The sequence below is a fragment of the Acipenser ruthenus genome, chromosome 8 (assembly GCF_902713425.1).
Source record: "Acipenser ruthenus chromosome 8, fAciRut3.2 maternal haplotype, whole genome shotgun sequence".
Classification (NCBI taxonomy): domain Eukaryota; kingdom Metazoa; phylum Chordata; class Actinopteri; order Acipenseriformes; family Acipenseridae; genus Acipenser; species Acipenser ruthenus.
This window is the reverse complement of record NC_081196.1, coordinates 40,167,822-40,189,062: the sequence shown is the minus strand read 5'-3', so window position 1 is coordinate 40,189,062 and position 21,241 is coordinate 40,167,822. Positions and strand designations below refer to the sequence as shown.

The 21,241-nt window shown below is 38.3% G+C and overlaps 1 protein-coding gene across 8 annotated transcripts in view; it reads right to left on the bottom strand.

The window, feature by feature from the left end:
• LOC117406915 (protein Shroom2-like) overlaps positions 1–21,241 on the bottom strand; it is an 80,904-nt gene that overhangs the window by 14,434 nt on the left and 45,229 nt on the right. For 3 of the 8 annotated variants that reach the window (XM_059028961.1, XM_034011319.3, XM_059028964.1), the window contains 5 exons: positions 12,007–12,108; positions 10,651–10,668; positions 9,630–9,749; positions 5,413–8,074; positions 3,384–3,481 (listed from right to left, as the gene is read on the bottom strand). In XM_059028961.1, coding sequence (XP_058884944.1) covers positions 3,384–3,481; positions 5,413–8,074; positions 9,630–9,749; positions 10,651–10,668; positions 12,007–12,108 — 3,000 coding nt within the window. Of the gene's footprint in view, positions 1–3,383; positions 3,482–5,412; positions 8,075–9,629; positions 9,750–10,650; positions 10,669–12,006; positions 12,109–16,398; positions 16,491–21,241 lie in introns of those variants that run through there. The other 5 variants (XM_059028962.1, XM_059028965.1, XM_059028963.1 and 2 more) reach the window with 3 other exon arrangements.

Here is a 21,241-nt window from a genome sequence, read left to right as displayed (position 1 = left end):
ACAGCAATACGTCCTCCTGTCTGCATAATCTGAATGTTACTGAGAGCCAGCATCACTCCCATGAAAAGCATGTTAACTACAGTTTGCTAGTGTTCAAAACCTCATTAAATATGGATGTATTGCTATCGTCACACCTCCCACAAGCTGCAGCACTGTGCTGCCTTCTCCTTTCACTGAGACACAGAATCGCAGTGTTCCACCCTAATGTCTTTGTGCACGCCTAGAGCGGAAGCCTGCAAAATGTATCAGATAACTGATGTTTCTAACAGCTCTTCATGGCATAATTGTCGGTGCCTTCAACAGCTGTGAGTTTGTATGTATGTATGTATGTATTTATTTATTTATTTAGTGTCCTCCCAAGTATGATACATTTTCTTGTATCTGTAACTAATGTGCTAGAAAAGGCTATAAAATCAAACTTGAGCACAGATCACAGAAGACTTTAATACTTTTATATACTCTGTGTAACAGTACCAGTACCAAACACTTTATCAAATAGTGCAGAATGGCATTTGTACATAGTAACCATGACCCTATGTGCACTCTATTATGAGTTATAAGGCAGTTTTACATTTGACCTTTAGGAGAGGTCAAAGATCACAGGCAATGACATTTTTGTACAGAGCATACATGAGTTACTATATGTGTTCCATAGTAACCATGGCCCTATCTGCACTCTACAAGGAGTTATTAGCCAGTTTTGTAAGTTGATGATGTCATCCAACGTGGCCGCCATGTTTTTATTTGTAGCAACTTCCCTTGAACAACATTCAAAGACAACCACACTTGGATCATGTGTGCCCATTTTTGGTTCAATCGGACTACCGGTTTCAAAAAGTCAGTTTTGTATGTTGATGATGTCATCCAACATGGCCGGCATGTTTTTTATTGTAGCAACTTCCCTTTAACACCCTTTAAAGACAACCACACTACGATCATATGTGCCATTGGGTTTATTTCAATCGGACTAGCGGTTTGGGAGAAGAAGATATTTGTAGTTTGTGATTATGACATCTGTACCGTGCGATTTTGAGCACAAGAGCACAAGTGAGAGAAAGAACCATTAACTACAGATAAAGACACAATTAAAACAGGATTTAACATAATTGTGATCATTTTTAAAGTCGATGGTCACCAAGGACTATTTTAAAGTAATGTTTGATGTTAAGGAAAAAAAGAAAAAGTAACATTTTGATTATTTATGAGGTTTGGAGTTTTGTAACTGTTTTAGAGATAGTTAGAACGTAGTTTTCAAAGAACAGTTTAACCTACAGCTATGGCCAAAAGTTTTGCATCATCTAGAATTTTAGGATGACAGAATAAAAAATAAACTATATAAACAAAATTTAGATACCGGAAGTCATAATAGTAGTACAGTATATCATGTTAGATTTCGAAATGTCACATTTTTTCATTTTTGTCAGTTTTCGTTAAGTACATTGCGGTATGTAATTCAATATGTTAATGTGGCATAAATGCCATTATCTTACAACCAAAAGTTGAATTTGTTGCCACACCACAAACATATTAAGTAGGTATATAATAGTATAGAATATGAAATAAGCCAAAATGATTTAAACAGCAATTCTAAGGGGTACATTGTGCCAGCTTTAATGAACAGCAGCTGTAAAACCCACACAATATCAAGCCCTGCCCGCCTTTCCCATTGAACTGAATTCTAGGGTTAACGGGAGTGCAAGAACTTCAGAGCACACATTTGTTTCAGGACCTTGGAAACCAGTTAGCCACATGCATAATTTAACTGCAGATGAGGACAAAAAGGGCATTTTCTGCTTGTAACAAGGAGTTCTTCAGTGTCAGTTTATTAGAACTGAATCCGATATTCAGTTATTACATCAATTAATTTAAAATAGACAACATCTGGTATTCTAGCAGGTGTCAATTTGCAGTATTCACAGTAAAAATAAAAAAATAAAAAAATAAAGATGAACAAAAACATAGCATCTCTGGGGGACAAATGTAAGGCTATTGATATGGCCATTGGTTAAAACAATGTGGCAGCTATTTTCAGTGGACATCACCGGTAATGGAACTTGACTGAATGAATCACAGAATACAGCTGTGTACCAAACATTAAGACAAGAACTTCAAAAGTAATGAATCTATACCCAGAAGAATTTAAATCAGAAAACGGAAACTATGAAGACAGCATATAAACGCTTTAGCTGATTAAAAGAAAGTTTAATAAGAATAAAGATGATCAGGATACTGTAAAGTCAGCTACTGACTGTAGTTATCAAGGGCAAGTTCTAATGGTATCTATGCCAGCCTCATAATGAGTTTTGTGTGTAGAGCAAAAAAGGACAGTACAAATAAAAGTTAAAACACTGAATAAATGATGCTATGTTTCTATATCAGTTACACTCTTCATACCTACATTATATATTTACACTTAAAATTATAAGATATTTTGTAAAAATAACAATTTTTTTTTTTTTTTTTTTTTTTTTTTTTTTTAAGAAAAATAATTTTGGGTTAATGACATCCCAGTGAAATCCCTTTTACCAGGGATTTTCTGAGCCCAAGTAATGAAAGGGTTAATTTTGGTGTTGTAAACTAAAGACTACCACAGCTTTAAATAATCAATGTTAATTCTACTATAATGGTAGACCCACCTGAGCATTACTGATACAGTGCCTTCCCTCTACGAGTGGTACCTACACTCTATGGCCTAACACCACCAAATACTTTCTATATGAAACAGCTGGTTCTCAGCCATGTAATTGACATGGATTACCCGGTTATAAATGACAAAATTGTTCTGCACAAGCAATAACAAAGTACAAGCGTAGGTGTATTAGTCTCACACTGGCACCCATTGTTAGGGGATCTACTAATGAATGCCACCATAAAAACCATGATCCACCTACTCAGTAATTCATCAGTATTAGACACACAAGCTACAAAGTTCTCAGAGAATATCAGAAGAAAATTAATTTTTGGACACTCAGTGGGTTCTGGAGTACCAGCTTTTCTAAACCAAACGAACCAGCATCCCTGGGATTAAAACAGTCAAATACACAAAATCTGCAATAAGAATGCTAAACTATACTATAAAAACTGCAACTCTGTATTAGAAATATTAAGAAACACAAGCAGTTACATTCGACTCCCTTTAAAATAGAAATACAACTAAATGCAAACCTGCAAGAGATACAAGTCTATAGAGAGAATACAACTTATTGTTCTCTTTATGAACTGTACCCATTATCTTATACACAGAAACATAACTCTCATACTATTTGAAACACGCATCATAAAATTCTAAAAGGGCTTAGACAAAGAATTGTAGATAACGATTTAAAAGATGTTTCTGAAATGGCATACTATGCAAAAAATACTTTTAAGTTCCACTTCCTTACCTTGCTACAGAAATGTTGCAATCTGTGCTTTTAGCCCCAGGAAGTTTTTGGTCTGTTTGAGAATTTTCAGCTTTCTTCTTTGCTTGCACAACAATGTTCTGGGGGAAAAAAAAGAAAAGAAAAAAGATTTACAACATAAAATAATCTCTAACAGACTGAGAGCTTCAAACTGAAAGAAGACCTTTTATTATGAAACCTCTTTCTTGAGGATTTGGTCTGCCTTGGCATAAAGAAAAATAAAATATGCAATGTAATACAATTCTTATTTAATACAGCTCATCGTGTGAGAAGTTGTATTTTGCAACTACACCTACTCCTTGTTCACTGGGTGTGTCAACATTTACCAACTTGGATTAATGTTCAACTAAGCCTGAATGTTTTGTTATTTTAATTAGTCACGTTGCCTGTCAATCTGGTGGGAATATTGCAAAATGTACAGTTTCCGTTTTGCAAGCTACAGACACATATACCTGCAAGCGACAGGTAATCTCCAAATAGATTCCCATATATTAATAAAAAGGTCAGTTAAACCCAGTTTCCAATAACCTATGTGGACTGTGAAGGAGGCATGCAGTGTCTTTCCACTGGCTTTTCTTTTAGGGCACTGTGCACCAGGTCGTGGCACTTGTGGGGGCAGGAAATAGAGGTTTTCAATGCTGTATAAATTAATACAATTGGATTATAAAAATTCAGTACACAAAACTAATCTGGCAGTATTTTAATTACAGTTTAATTTTGCATGGTATACTGGTAGAGTCCTGCGCGGGTTTGATTTTTACGACCCGCTTCCAACCCGGACCCGCTACTACAGGACCCGACCGAACCCGCAACCTGCTGCAACACCATCCTCTTACCCACTTTAATAAGGCCTGCAACCCGAACCCACAAGTGTTTGTCCTTTACCTACTGCCTGTGCCGACTGACTCTCTCACGCTGTCACTCACACACAGATATCTCTACCATTCTCCACAGATTGAATTTACACAATAGGCTATACAGTGTGGTAGCTTTCTCTAGTGGTCTGGATATATTTTAACATTGTAACATATTAACTATCTCTATTTCTTTACGATAAAATACCTGTCTATTCCTTTCGTGCCACCAGTTTAAAGGGAGCTACACCTGTGCTTTCACAGAGATGATGTACCAGTTTTGTGGCTGTCGTTCACAAAAACATGACAGGTTTTACAAGCAACGAACCCAGTCACATGTTCATTATTTTCATTCACTTTGATTCCAAAAGAATTCAACACTTGTGATTTACCTCTCGAACCATTATCCACTACATGATATAAACCCTGCGCTATCTTTTGTTTCACCTCGTCCACACGCATTTTTAATATCACCAAGCAGACGTGATAAAAAGGTCTTGCGACGTATCAAACAAGCGAGAACACTGCTTAGTCAGTTGACTCCTCCCTAATTGCCTCCTGCTTTAGTGCAGGAAATACCGGACTCTATATACCCATATAATAGTACACAACATTATTTCAGGATAGTGATATATGGTTGTGAAGGTCTAACTCCCCTATAGCGCTGCTCAGACAGGGTAATAATTATAACAATATGCTGTAAAAGACATACAGACTACAGCCAATTTTTACAGAGACTTATTGTAGCATGTTTAAAACATTAAGTCAGGGATGGACAAGGCAACAGTGTTACTTCCGTTGATATTACACTGATTTATATTCATTAAATAGCCATTTGCATTTGGAGTTTACTGTTTTGTCCCTGCTGCTTTCGACAATACTTACAAAACAAATGTCATAAGTTTTATGGCTCTGCCTCGCAAGATATTATGTTCAGCTTCTGAATTTAACCGAATCAGTCAGTACTCTGCGACAGAAAGATGCAAGTGGGAACCTTTGTGACATTTGTAATTTAAACTGTGTCCTGTTATCATAGGATAACATTATTTGGAATCCCAATGAAAGCAAACAGCACAGCGATTCAGTTAAAAAGGACTACTGAAAGTAAATCAATAAAACGTCTTAAAACGGATAGGAACATTTAAAAATCAGTTTACCTTTCCATAGAAATCTGCAGACGGAGATGACCTGGATCTTTCATGCACGTACTGAGGTTTACTATGCTCTTCGACCCCTGAATCCAGGATGTTGTCAGCAGAGTGGTACATTCCAGAGTTCTTTGCTTCTGATGGCTTCCTTTGCTCATTCCAGGTAGCCTCATACTCTGCAAAAGTACCTAACCGCTGCTGTTCCAGCATCATATACCTGTCCGAGTACTTTTTGCTTATATCCCTATAGTTATCTTTATCCTCGTGAAGAGCTCCCAGAGAGCTTTCATAGCCAAAGGAGGCGGCACGGGCTCTGCGCTCATACCAAGACTCCTCAGTCTCATTAGGATGCAGTTTTCTGGAAGACCTGACCTCACTTTGTTCTTCGAAGGAGCCCTGTTGGTTTGGCCTGTTTGCTGGTTTTAGGAATGCAGGCTTGCTTGTTGACTCAAAGAATTTGCGTCGATCTGCAAAAGTAGTGGCCTTATCAGGATTATTGGAATGATGGTGGGTCTTGCCCACTCCCACCTCGTTCATCTTGTCTGGCTCAGAGTAGGATCTGACTTTCTGTTCAGCCGTGAAGCGTTTCCTGCCTCCAATGCGAGACGTGTGGGAAGCACCACCAGCAGCTACAGGGATCAGTTTGCTTTGTGGGGCCTCAAGGAAGGCAGGTTGGAGGTTGGCATCTTTATTTGGATGAGATGATGTTGTTGTGGGGTAACTGGGCAAGGTATCAGATGGGCTTGCTGGATGCTCAAGCAATACAGGCTCAAGATCCCGTCTCCTGAAAGATGTAGCCCCAAGAACTCTGGCCTGAGCTTCCTTCAGGTGATCCTTGTAAGTGTTGTTGAAGGAGCCATCTGAAGATGATGTGGAGTTCTCAGCTGACTCCTCCTTCCAGATTTCAGCTTCCTCTTCAACCTCGTTGGGACCCGTCAGGGTGGCGTCACTTTTGCTTTTCTGCAGCTTAGCTCTTCTCATTTGAATTTCATTACGTAATGTGGTGGCATAACGGTCACTCCGTCGCTGCTGTTTTGTGGCAAGGGGGTCTAAAGCATCCTGCCTGCGGCTGTTTGGAGGCTCCATCTGTTTGGAGGCTAAATGTTTGCTCTCTTGAGCTAGGGAGTGCAACATTGGGGTTTTCTGTGGACAAATCTTGCCTTCATCTTCTGGCCACTGGGGCTCTTTTTGCTGACTTCTCTGCTGAACACCACCACAGTTCTTGAGGTTATCCTGTTTGTTATGGGTAAAGCCAATGTAATGCGATTCTAAATGATATCCACTGTTACTCTTCTGGCTTCCCCTTTCATCTACAATGGGTTTTACTGATGGCATCTCTTCCATGGATGCAGGAGACCTGTCATGGCTGTCCTCCAGCCGATAATATCCATTGTTCTCCTGTACTTCAGGGTGAGGTAGCGGATATTTTGGTTTTTGGACCTTTGTGGGTGCAGCAGAGTTCCTTTCACTTAGTCCCTGGGCCGACTCTGTCCCTGTGCTACCTTTCCAGTTTTCAACTTTCACCAGTGATGCCTGAGAGACCGACTGGGCTGGCTGCCTTGCTGTAACGCAGTAATATCTGCTATGCCCAGCACTCTCCATATTTTGCTCTGTAGGAGGATTGGCCAAGGAAGCACTAGAGGTCCTGACTTGGGCCTGATTATAGTACTGATTAAAGTTGCCAGTCGGTAACTCTTGCATGCTGCTATAATAGCTGCCAACACTCTGTTGCTTTGGTACTGCAGTAGATCGAGTGTGGGTATATAAAGTGCTTTCATCACTGTACTGCCGCTGGTGATGGGCCACATATGCATTGGGAGGTTGGCCAATTCGTACATCTGTGCTTGACAAAGACTGTAACCGGTTAGCATTTAACTGGTTGTTATTATAGCTGTCCATCGATAGGTAAGAAGAGGGAGACTCTTTCTTGGGAGGAGGGTTATAGCTCCTCCTTGCATCAGGTCCTCTTTCACTGACACGGATGAGCTTCTGTTGATAGTCTGCAGCTTCGATAGGTGGCCCGTCTGCAACCCTGGGTTGAGGTTTTTGAACGTTCTGGGTGGCAGGTCTCTCCGAGTAAGGCGGGAGGAGACCTTTTTCATGAACTTTGGTAGCTGCAAAGCTATCGCTGCGGACCGGAGGGGGGGGAGGTGGCGGGGAGGGGGCTCTCTTCTTCTTTTCAGGGACGTGCCACACCGGGCCGAAGCTGGACCTCCCTGAGCTGGAGTGCCGTGATCCAGGCTGCTCTTCTGTCCTTGGGCTTTCTCTGCCCCCATTCCTAGCCGGCAGCTGCAGATATCCCTGCCTGTCATCCAATCTGCTGTTCTCATTCAGGCTCTGGCTGTGCCTCCCGTTTCCATACCTCCCGGAGTCACACTGGCCCACTTTATACAGCATGTTCTCAGTGGAGGCTGCGTTGCTCTTGGACAAAGTGTAGTCTGGGGTGCTGGAGCTGGTGGAGAAAGAGCTGTAAGCCGAATCCCGCTTGCTGTTGCTGCCTCCTCCCAGGTTGTCGATACTGTTGTTGGACTTAGCAGGAGAGAGTCGTCCATGCTGGTAGCTGTGGGAGGAATGGTCTAGGCTGTCCATGCTGCCCAGGGAGCTGAACTGATCGGAAACTCGTTGCAGGTTCGTCTGATCCCATGAGTTAGACAGGTCATGTGAAAACGAACTAGAAATAAAAAGAAAAAGGCATTTATTAAATGCATATTCATACTTCTACATTGTATTTACCAGGAATATGCAACAACATGGTATGTTCATTTTACATATAGGCATTGCTTTCTATAATGCATTAGTTAGAGACTTTACAAGCTTAGCAAATTACTGTATGCCCACAAGGATACAATAACTTCTCTTAAAAAAAAAAAATGTTTTACTTGGTACGGTGGTTCCACATCCCTGGTTTATAATATTTCTGAAGAACACAAATCCCTGGCACCAAGTTTTTGTGTGGATCTAAATATATTTTCTATTTAAAAGGTCACTTTTGATATAATAATCCAAAAGTTTGTATGGTTGCACTTCAAAAAAGCAGTGCGAAGGAAAGCTTAATAATAATTTCCTTGAGAGATAAACATTCAAGAGGTTGCTTCATGAATTGTGCTACATAAATGCAAAGAAACCTGTCAAAGGATATTTTTGAGGATGAATTATTGCTAATTTAAAAAATAAAGTATTGTATTTTCATAATCTGCTCCATACTGCTGTTCAGGCCCTCTACATGTTCTGTACACAAATTATACCATGTTCACTGTCCTATGTATTCACAGTTACATGGCAGCTATATATCATGCAGAACTGAAAAAACACATTAAACATACCAGAGTTTTCATAAAGACGAACACTTAAGAAAAGGGAAAAGAATGAACTTACATTTGAACATTAGCATTACATTTGAGCAAAGTGCAACAAAAGAGCTCAGGCTGTACAACACAATCTTGGAACCAAATGACAACTGTGTTATGTCTTGACACTACATTTAACCAATCAGAGAGTTGAAGGGATGGGTTTTCTGTTTTAAGCACTTCGAGGGGCTGAAACGTTAAAATGTCTGCTAAAAAAATAACTGATCATTTTCAAAGCAAAAATAGTGACAATGAAGTTGGAAATTACCAAACCGAAATGGATGACGAAAAAAAGAAAGAAAAAATGAAGAAAATGAAAAAGAGCAACCTGATAAGAGTCAACAAAGAGCAACTTGTAGAAAGCGAATGGGAAGAACCGCAAGAGGGACCAGTGCATAAAAAAAGAAACATCGTGATAGTGGGTATGATGTTATGGAGGGTGGGGGGGGGGGATGGAAATGGCTTTTTTACAGCAAGAAATTGGGTGGTATGATGTGCAAGCTCTGGCAGAAACACAAAAAAGATTGCAAAGGATCAGGGCGTAAATGGAGCAGTGTAGCCTGTGTATGAATTATGATGGATTATTTTTCATTATTCAATTCCCTATTATTCAAATTCTTTGTCTTATTATATATTTAAGGTAAGGCAATTTAATTTGTCGTTAAAAGTGCTCCGGGCTATAATGCCACCCGGCTATACAGAATTCCTGGGGAGAACCCTAACTGTACATACCCAACTTCCATTTTCTTCCTTATTCGTGCCAATTTTTGGGATGTGGACTAGACAACAGAATGTCACCAATGCTCTTAACAGGTGTTGTATTGTATGTGCTAGCAGGATATCTATCTATTCATTTATTTTTTAGCCGTGCAGATTCACCTTGCATCGCATCTGGTGGACCAGACAGCAGGGGCCAGCTTTGTTTTAGCAGCTTCGGACTGGCTCTCTGTGAACTTGGTGGAGTGCCAAGAGTGAGGCCGACTCACAGGTTCATTTCTCCTGAAAAACAATAGAGAGCGATGTGCATCATTAGCAAAAGCAGAAAATGCATTCAGAACATAACTTGCACACCACTTTGTTTCTCCCTTTGGAAACGATAAACCAAGAGGTTGCAAATACCCATATTAGCCCTACTTAAACCCTTTCAAATCTCACCACTTGAACATGCTACTTTCTATTATCCATACATTTTCAGATACTGAAAAGAATGTGCTTCTCCTGGGAATTCACTTATTAATTGCAAGCAGCAGGATTTAAATTTTTGTTTGTAGTTAAAAAAAAAAAAAAAGTGAGGGGAGAGTGTGTGTCTCTCTGATCTTACCTGGTGAGATGAGATGACCTGCACACAATTGTGTATCTGTTATATGTAAAAGTTCCTATTCAAATATTAGCCTACTGTAGTCCATGCAATTATGCTGGAAAGGCAGGGTTTACTGTGTCAACATTCTGTTCCGTGTCAATTAGTTAGTTGTAAAAAAGGCGTATACAAATCTCATATAACAGCAAGAATTGAAGCTAACATACAGTAAAACAGTATAGAACACTTCTGACATAATAAATAATGGTGCATGTGACTGCAAGTGAAAGCCCACCAAATATACAGAACCCAGGACGATGCATTAAAAAATATATTCACTGGTGGTAACAACTTGTGTGCAGCAGATTTTGTACTGAAGTTTATTAAAACACTTATTTTATTCTACACAGAGAAAATGAAACCTGCTTGTAAAAGCCTCTTCAGAAGTTTGGGCTGGGTAAAATATAATTTAAAACAGTACATTATAGTGCTTTCTGGGATAGTATGTACATTTGTAGCAACAGGACTACTGGTGCTGTAAATTACACTTCAGTATTATTATTATTATAATTTTTTTGATACATTTCATAAATACAAACATACCCTTTGAAGCGATTCTTTCTGTTATGCACGTTTCAGAAAGATGAAAGAAAACATTAACATAAACACTTGACATAATAAATTCATACAACACTAATGGCACTTTAACACTGTTTTTATAAGTGGCCTTTAATCACAGTAGGAGTGCTTGACAGTAAAACTATCAAAAGGGTGAAGAGCTACTGTACAGCATGTGTCCACTAATCAGGAAGCTCCATTAGACGCAGTAGAACATTCAAATAAAAGGTTTTGCGTTAGAAAATAAATAAATATATAAACAAATCATTATTGAAAGGTAAAAACATTTGTCATGTAAAAAGAAATGTTTTAAATAGCAATAAAATACATTGTTAACCAGTTTCAAACTGCAGTAAAACCCTGTTAACCAGATAGTAATGCTCATTTACATATATAACCAAGCCGGAAACATGGGCTATGACCAATATTTAAACTTTCCCTGTTCTCATTTTTTTTTTTCAGTTATTACACTGCAAGATACCCATGCAAGTCCTATGCTCTGGCAAAAGTCTAGGAACACTTCTGTTTATTTAACTGTTAAGACAATCCTGCAGAACACACAGGGTCCAGTTTTGAAGCATGCAGAGGTTTTTTTTTGTTTTTTTTTTAATGACAATAAATATAAAATTAGTAATAAATAACTTGTGTTGTAGTTACTGATAACTTAAATGGTTGTTTTGAGGAGTTTAATATTCCTTTCAGAAAAAATGGGGGCAAACACTCACTTCAAAATAAAGCCCTGAGTGACAAATCGGCATTACAGCTGTGAACCATTTCTGTTCCATCATAGTCAGTTGGAGCCAAAAAAGTTATATGATCTGATTGCATACAAAGTGAATGCCTTTTCTGAGGTTCGGTAGACCAGAAGAGTGACTGCGTGGGAGAGACGAGCTTAAAACCACGTGGGTTAGGAGCTTACAGTAATGCTTGGAAAGGTCCGAGCAGTGCTGACCCATACCAACAGCTGCATTCTATTATTTTTTTTTGCCAAATAGTATAAAAAAAGTGCACTATTGTTGAGGATACATTTTACAAAAAAAAAAAAAAACCTTTACACTGTAAATGCACTTCTGAAAATACTGGTGGAAATATAACTATTCAGTTTTCAATCTGAAAACAAAAATGATTAATTAAATACATTCAATACTAAGCACTACAGCACAAGACAAGTACACATCATTCTACCACAAAGCACAAAAGAACATCATTGGAATGAGGGGTAATGTGATACAGCAATAAGGCACACTGAAGAACATTTTGTAGGGTTACTGCGCATGATCTGAGGAAGGGCAGGGAAGGAGTGGATTATGTTGCCTAGAAGTGGTTACTTTTGTACCGTACCTCATGGAACTCCTCAAAATCTTCGTAAGAAAGCTCCTGGCCACATGAACGTCAGTTTCTGATGGCATTTTCTGTGCTACAATATCCACCATTTTCATCTTCCTGGGTAACAGGGAGGAGGGAGGAACAACTGATTTCAATGAAGTCTGGAAATTGGGGTTTTAACTACTGTAGAAAGAGCTACTGTATGGAAGCTCAACACAAATTCCAACAAAAGTTCAACTGCTTTAAAATCAGATGGACTGGACATAGTATATCAACTTGCTAACCTTATTACAACATAGGAATTGCAAAGAGACATTGTAGCCTGTTCTTAAAGATGAGAGGCGATCCCTAGCCATTCTCTTCTATTTATCTGTAAAACTGTTTCCTGTAAAAAAAATTTTAACATTTGGAAATAAATAATTCTAAAAACACATGCTATAACCTCCTACTGCTGAAAGCAGTAACAGAAGCCTGCTGATACTGGCATAGCGGCAAGTGTGTTTCAAGGAGGTTTCTTGTGCCCTTTCAGTTAAAGTTACATTTGGTCATTTGATCCCAATGAGTTTTGCTTTTGTGTAAAATTTAACAGGATTGAGAGACACTGCAGCTTTAAAAGTGTGTGCATGTGAAAGCTCTGTGTGGTACAGTATGCAACATTTGTTTTTATTAATACCTACTGTAATCCTATAAAACTGAACTGATGCGGATGATAGTTCACAAACTCTACTGTTGTAAAAAGGGAAGCAGTTACAAATAAGAGAAACACTACAGAAAAAAGTAGCATACTTTATGTGTAATACTTTCCCATTTAAGAACAACTCAAATTGCAGCAGACACAAATTAGACTTTATTTTACTTAAAGTTTAGAAATAAAACAAGACAGAAAGAAAAATCTGAAAGAAAGAAGGTTATTTGCTTAAGGGTAAAGTGGAAAGCGCTGGCCAGACCCCCTGTGCATTGCTCTCGATCTACAGCGGGAGGAAGGCAGTGGGACGCCATACCATTTTACTACAGGTGGTCACTGTAACAATGTACAGTACATTATATCCATTTGCACAGCGTTCCTAAGAATACAAATTTCTGTCTAGTCATTGTATGTGTTGAAATGAACTCTTTGTTATTAATGCTAACAAACTGTAAAAAGGACATACTGTAGCCTAAACAAAATACCAAACAAAAACTGCCAGGGAACTAAGCAAAACTCAATAAATTAAACTATTGACCTGTATTTACCCTACATTTGTGTATTTCTGTGTCAGGTGGACACTGTTTTGGATTAGATTCTTGCACACACACACAATATAACACCCTCACCTCCATGCTAATCCATTCCCAGCAAGAGTTTAAACCGCATTGTTTTACAAACATTGCTAAGTGTTGCAGACTTGGCCTTCATTACCAGATTATCTGTACCAATGCTCCCTCATTTGGCATCTACAGTAGCGGTTTCTTAATACAGAGCACTCAATTCAGGCTGGCAGTAAAATAATGATCCGAAACATGTTGGCTATAAAACTAAACACTAACCATAAAAGCAAGTTCTTACAGCATTAGCCGGAACAAAATGCAAGTTTCAGGTTTCCAATTCAGATTTCAGTATGCATTAAAAACTGTACTAGAGTTGTTTATTTGATCGTAAAAGTATAGGCCTACTGTACAGTGCATAAAACCTGATACTGTAACTGTCACTAATAACAATTTATCCACCACACACAGGACTAATACGTTTCCTCAGTTTTGAAGTTTATGATCCACTGGCCTCTTCACAGTAGCTAATAAACAGACTGCATAGCATAGTGGGTGTGTCCATATTGCAGCACCTTGAGACCCCTTTCTGCTTCACAAGCTAGTACAGAGGTGTGCAATTCATATCGCCCAACGACCAGGACAACAAGATTTGTATGAGGGACAAAAAGTTTTTCTAGCATTTTGACCCTTGGACAAGTTTTTTTCAAAAATTGCAGACCCCTGTTGTAAACTTGGGAGATGAGATAAGAGGCTCCCTTGAACTTTCTATAAGTTCACACCACCACCTGGCCACATGGTTTCTGTTAACCTATCAAAAGTTGGGGTTGGGGGACTTAATGGCCTGTGGATCGCTTATGAAACAAGATCAGCATTTTCACAGGCTGTCCAAGCTGTTGTTTCAGATTAAAAGACTTAAGGTTCTGGAACCCTGCATATCAAAGATTTAGTGCCTGTAGAGTATGGTATGTCTTCATCAGTGGAAACGCTAAGAAACAGACGTATAACAATTTGTCAAGATCTCAGATACTTGGTTTGATTGTTAACTTAAGTAACATTTATATTTATCAACATCAACCATAAGCACATTTCCATTGTTGACTTTAACCAGCTGCTTCCTATACTTTCAAATCTCCACATAGGCCTATGCTATCTGAATAAACTGATAAATTAGCTGAACTCAATTGTTGGTTTCAAGATAACTAGAATTAGCCACAATTATATGAAACTTTCCTGCTTTTTAATAGGGTTCTGCAGGCTATCTGACTTTCTACAAAGTTTCAAGTGTTTTTTGCAGTAACATTGTCAGTGGTAACGGATGATAGACAGACAGATGACACAAACCATAGATATACAGTAATATTCTACATTTAAAAGATACAATATAAAACAGGTAATAATATCCCCCCCAAAAATTATAAGTAACTAATACAGTGCCATACTGCTGATTTTTGGTCTAACACTTTATCAACTGGATTCCTGTTTCTGCTCATACAGTATTTCATTATGCTCATTTATATACAGTTGCTCTTGTAACAAACAAAAGTAAACACTGTATTTCCATATTCAAATCTGTAAACTCCCCTTGGCTAGGGCAGAGAATATTGGATCTTTTCAAGGTGATGGCTTAAAAACAAGGAAGGCAATTTTATTTGATAACAATTTAAATTTCACAAAGATGAATTTAAATGTAGAATCATCATTGTACAAATAAATAATAAATGCATGGCAACCAACAGATGCAAAACCTAATGTCTGAAGTTCCAAATGCAGTGTTTATAAGTAACCGATAAGGAGAGATTCTGAGTCGCTTCACAGTGGATGTTAATTGTCTTACCGGAATACTGTACAGATTTGGCATTTACATGAGACAACAGAACATCAAGTACAATAAACGCTGATGTTAGAAATTTTGTCTGGCAGGACTTTGTCATGCTCTCCATCCAACTTTCAAACTACAATCACAAACTGCAGCCTGTGCAATTTTCTGCACTTCAAACACAGAGATGCTGCAGTACAATGAGCCTGAAGGCCAGTGTTACCCAACACAAACTGAAACACGACATTAAGATGAACCAAGCTGAATTGGGTAACTAGACAAATGTTTATGCTAATGCCTTCGTCAGTGTGTTTCGTATATGCCAAAATGTTCCTCTTCTGTATTTGACTTTAGTTGCCAGAATATGGTAACTTACAAGCCAACAAAAGTATTAATATGCATAGGGAGTTTGAAAGTCATTCAGAGGATTCTGAAAAAGGATGGAATATTAGTATGGACTGGATGTGAATGAAGCAAGTCTGTGCTCTTCCTTGAGACCTGTACTCCAAGGTCTTGCTAACATGATTGTAATAGAATGGCATATGGGGATCCTAAAGATGAAGCACAGTACAATACCAATTATTGAGGATTGATGGGAAAGCTAGCGATACCATACTTTCTGTAGAGATACGCGGTTACCAGTTCAGTGATTCTGCTTCCCAAATCATGCAAATTTTCTAAATGCAGCCCGCAAGCCTCACATAGGGATCACAATTGATATGCAAATGACTATTTTTATTACCAGTATCGTCAGGACTACAGCTGTGTTGCCTCAGATATCCAGAACCACTGAATCAATCACTCGTGCATTTGGGAAAAGAAAAAGCCAACTGCTTATTACTTTGTTATATATGAGCTTTTAAAAAAATTACAAACTTGACGAACTACATTTGTACAATAAAACTAAATATTAATAAGATTACTTTACTTGTGTACAACTACATGATTATGGAGCACTACTTTTTTATATTTACTACAGGATTTATTTTACAAAAATAAAATATGTCCCTTTACTGACCAAGATTTAAAATCATCCTTAAATTATTGTGCAAACTGCACAGTAAAACACACAGGCCTCAGTTTTGAATCCAGAGATGCCACTTCTACAGCAGCGAAAAACTGAACTACTTCCAATCAAAGCAGCTTTTTTGAGAGAAGAGATTAGAGAAATGGTGTTCAAAGCTTAAAGAAAGAAGAACAGTTAAAAGATGAAAAGTTTCATCTGACAAACACGCAAGACAATGCACAAAGACAAGCCAAAGAAGAAGTCAAACACAGTAGCGGGAAGAAACACAGTTGGAGGCTCAGAGGAACCCTCACAATAAATAAAAATGAATACTTACCAGACTCCAGAGAATAACTTATCATAACTAGAGCAAAAAAATAGAACAATCCTTTGTAGAGTACAAAGCAGTACCTCACTAAAAATGGGACACTACAGTATGGGGTCACAAACCATAAAAAAGTAGGTTGAAACCTTTCTTCGCTGTGCTCCAGTGCACTTCAGTGCAGGCTAAGCATTCCTCAGACACTTCAAAAGATAGGCAGGCACAATGGGAGCTCTACAAACAAGCAGACTTTGAGGTTTGGCTGCAGCACACTTGTTTCTTCCACGGCAATAATAATAATAATAATAATAATAATAATAATAATAAAAGATAGCAATTCCAAAAGCAAGCCACATGCACTAGTGGTCAATGGACTTATCTAACTCACTACATTCATCCTCCTCAAACAAAAAAGGAGGGGGTATTGTCACTCTCCCACCCCCTAGCCCTCCTGAAGGTAATCCAGCAGTTAGTCTCCCCTGATTGGTTGACAGTCCACAAACAAATGAAGCGAAAATGCAGGGTTTGCTGTTCATACGCTCCTATTGTATATAGCAGTCTTGGGCTGTCCAACACCCCATGCTCTTTCTCCTATAACTATAGCAACACGTTTACTCAATTAGCAGGTAGGCTTCACAAACATCCCTCCTTCTACAAAAGCTGTTTAGCCAGGAAAGGTTTCTTCCACCCAGCTTTTAATACACAATATTACAAACAGAGGCACACATTGGCATTCTTGATTTCAGCAGGTTAAAGCTGAATTGGTGTTGTACTGTATACAGTATATGGCTGAAGAATGTAGGTGGAAGAGTACCACAGGAGGATTTGAATGACGATTAGGCACATACTTATACTTTCGCATATTTGAAAAAATTGAGTCAATGTAGAATTTGCAGTATTTTTTTTTTTTTAAACAGGTTCTGAACCTAAAAACAGCATATTATACAATGTTTTAGCACAGTACGTAAAACCAGGTCACCAGTTTTTTTTTTTTTTTTTTTAAATACCACAGGCCTACATGTTCAAGTTATTAGATTACTGTACAGTCATGGTATCTCACAACACCTTTGTGTCATCTGTAAAAAACAGCAGGCATCTTTGTTGTTTTGTACACCAAATTGTCATGGAAACGGACAGGAACCAAGTTTGTAATTCTTTATCCATATTGAATCAGTGGCTCTACTGCTGTCACGAGAACTTAGAAAACAGAGGAATGTCTTTGTATTCTGTGATTCTGACTTGGGAGTTCAAAAGGTCAAAGGTTTCCCTCAATCCTTATTCGTATGTGTAGTTTACCTTTGTCACAATGACCTTCATCACCTACTTTGTGATATAATGAGTGTGAAGAACATACTGAATACAAAAATTGCCTGTAATATGTTTCATCATTAGATGATGAACTCCAGTCGACACAAAAAGTGAGCTCCCGGTCTCCACGTTGCTTGGGTCAGGAGAACAAATCAATCTCTTACTCAGAGATAATTGTGTTACTTTTTGGCACTAAAGTCAATGTCCCTCCCCCATAAAATCAGATATCATTCCAGATTCACTGTCCAGATAAAATAAAAAGGATGTAAAGCCGGGTCCACACCTGAGCGATCAGTTGCGCAACTTAGTTTCATGCAACCGAGTCGCTTATATGTGGACATCCCTGCAACCAGTTGCGAGCAGTTGTGCAACCAGTTGCTTGAAGTAGAGCAGTGCTCTACTTTCCATGCAACCTCCTGAGCGACTTCTGTAGACATAGGCGATCACGTGGCAATTCGCAAACTCTGATTGGCTGTTATAATGCTGACTGCATGGCTTTCATAGCCTGTCATAAAGAAGCGCTAATAATCGAATGAATTATTGGCATATGGCATTTAAAATAACAACAGTTGAAAAAATAATAACAGTCAACTCTTCCTTGTTAATTACTGGACACATTACGACCTGACCAAAAAAAGTGTCACCTCAGTTGTCAAAAATTAAATTAAATAAATACAATTCTAAACTTGTAGACACAGGACAAAAAATAAATAAATAAATAAATAAATAAATAAATAAATAAATAAAGTGTCAACTCAGTTGTCAAAACCCCCAAAAACTACTTCACCTTGTAGATGGAATAAAAATGTAAAAAAAAAACAAAAACAAAAAAAAAGTCACCTCAGTTATCATAAAAAAAATGAAACTTGTAGATGTGGGAACCTTGTTGCACAAGTAATTGCTCAGATGTGGACACAGCAATTGCTCTCAACCAAGTTGCGTGATTTCGGGAGCAACTGGGTTGTGCAACTGATCGCTCAGGTGTGGACCCGGCTTAAAACAAGAGGGTGGTGGGGTAGATGTTAGAAGAGGAAACCAGAGATAACACAGAGTGAGGCTGGGAGTTCACTTTTGTGTGTGGAGTTCATCACACCAGGTAAGACATTATCCTTTTTATTTAACTAGGGATATATATATTAAATGCTTAGTTTGGTTATATGCCTATTTACAACATTAGCTATTGATTAATAGATAACACATTACATTTTTGTTGTATTGTTTTAAATAGACACCCTGATTAACTTTATTTATTTTTAAAAGGTCCTACTAAAGCCTGATTGTAAACAGTCTATTTGAACCATGACTTGCAAAATACTTTAACAGTACAATATTTGAGCCTTGTTGGAACTGTATTGATATTCCTGTCCAGTTCCAACAACTAGTGACAGTGCAATCAATTCTTAGGATCTCCAATGAAAAAATATTCTGAACCACTCTAGTAATCCCCCCTCCCGACACCTTTAAATACTGAATCAGTGTGGGGCGGAGACAGCTGTGTTCATCTCCTTGTTCAAATGAGGGCACTGTGAAGCCAGTCTCGCACCTGCCACGCACGTTCCTGAAATACCAATTACAAACACTGCATGTTTGTAATTATTCTTTATACAGGCTCCCCCAATTCAAAATGCTCATTCACATTCAAATCACACCCACCAAACCTTTATTCAGCTGTAATTTGGTTCCAGGCACTCTAGTAGCTGCCTTCCTACATGCACTATTTTACTGAGCTTGTTCAGATCGTGTTGCCAAACTACTGACTAAAACAATATCATAAAGGAATGGTTCCAAGATTAACACCTTTAACTTTCAATGTTATCAATTAATAAGCATGACAGTGCTATTCATCACCGCTACGACTGGACATTCAGGGTATGAGAATCATTTTTGTCCACTGGTTAGCAAGTAAACCTGTCCTGACACAAAAATGACCCTGGTAACAAAGCAGGATTAGGCCTACAGACCTAGTTTTGTCAATAATTTACAGAACACACAACAGGAATCCTAAAGATCTGTAATATAGCCAGCCAAATGCTGCTTTGTGGATTCAGGTGATGCACTGTATTGTACAGTAAATACAATTAAAAGGCATATATCCAACCAATCCAGAATAATTAAGACTGAAAAAAACAATGACAAAGTGGACTCTACACAACAGGATTCAATCTGTTGATCTTGTATGCTTCTGTGAAGGTTAATTAAATGGGGTCCGTTTACAGAACAATCCCTTTCAGATGTATGTAGTAACAATATGTACTGAAAGCTTTTAGAAAGAGAAAAATATTTCTTGGAAGAATAAGATATATGTACACAGGAATATTTCATCACAGACTGTTGTGTGTGTTTGTTTGTGTGTTATGTTTTCAAGACATAAGTGGATTTGAACACCCATAAATCACAAATACACATTTGGAGTACAGATTACATGATAGGGTGTATATTATTTTAGTTTAAAAAAATTTCAAGAAAAAAAAACTGGTTTTACGCAGGTACTGTACTTCAGAATCACAATATTTACTGAATCCTAAAGTTAATGTGACATCAGCCTTGTTATGAATCTTGCTCTACTGGGAAAACAGTTGACAAATGAACTCTGACAGACAATGCAAGCATAGCAGGTGGATGCAGGATCTGTCGACATCATACAATCATAATGTTGAACAAAACTGCATATCGCAATTAATAAATGCCCTCCTGCTTCCCAAACACAAGGGAAGACTGTGAAAGCAACATAGGCCTACTGTTAATAGACAGGTCTATGAATTCACTGTGGAGTATTTTGTGGCAGGAAAAAATAAATATTTACTCAGAAACAACTAGGATGCAGGACTGCTGGCCTATTATTTTTTCTTTTATCTTGACAGGCAATTTCAGTCAGGATGAACCATTTTTTTCTCTGCTACCCAACAAAAGCAAATAGCTGTCAGCTTTACAAACAGAAATGTTCAGCATTCATCAGTCTGTGAATGTGGGTGACATGCAAACAATAGAAGCAGCAGTCGTAATCATAGACAGGGCTTATCGAAGCCCATCCAGGCAGAACACCCCGACACCACCCCCCCCCCCCCCCACCCCTTCTTAGTTATTATTGGCTGAATGACAAAACACTGGCTAACGTCACAACGTTAATTCAGGATGACTGAGCTGATGAAATGATACAAACCTTGGCACTTACACAAATGCTTGACAAGCCATTCGAATGGACTGTGCCAGCCACTCAGATGACCTGAACATTTACCTTGTCAAAAGTGCCTTCATAGTGTAGCTAGCCAACTGCAGAATTTCTCTCTCAGGCTAATAATCATTATTAGCTAAGATCGGCAATACATCCTTTACTGTTTTTGTTATCAGGTCATTTTTTTTAAAGCTAAGCAAGTTTATTTTATTTTTTTAGTGAATGTTATTTAGTAGCTTAAACTGGCTAAACTGGTGTAACTATGTCTATCTTTCCCTGAAACGTTGAAATACCTAAACAATAGTTAGTATAGTTCCGTCTCAGTTAAGAGCTTCAGACTTTGAAGACCAGGATGTAAAAAACTTGGCTCAAATATCC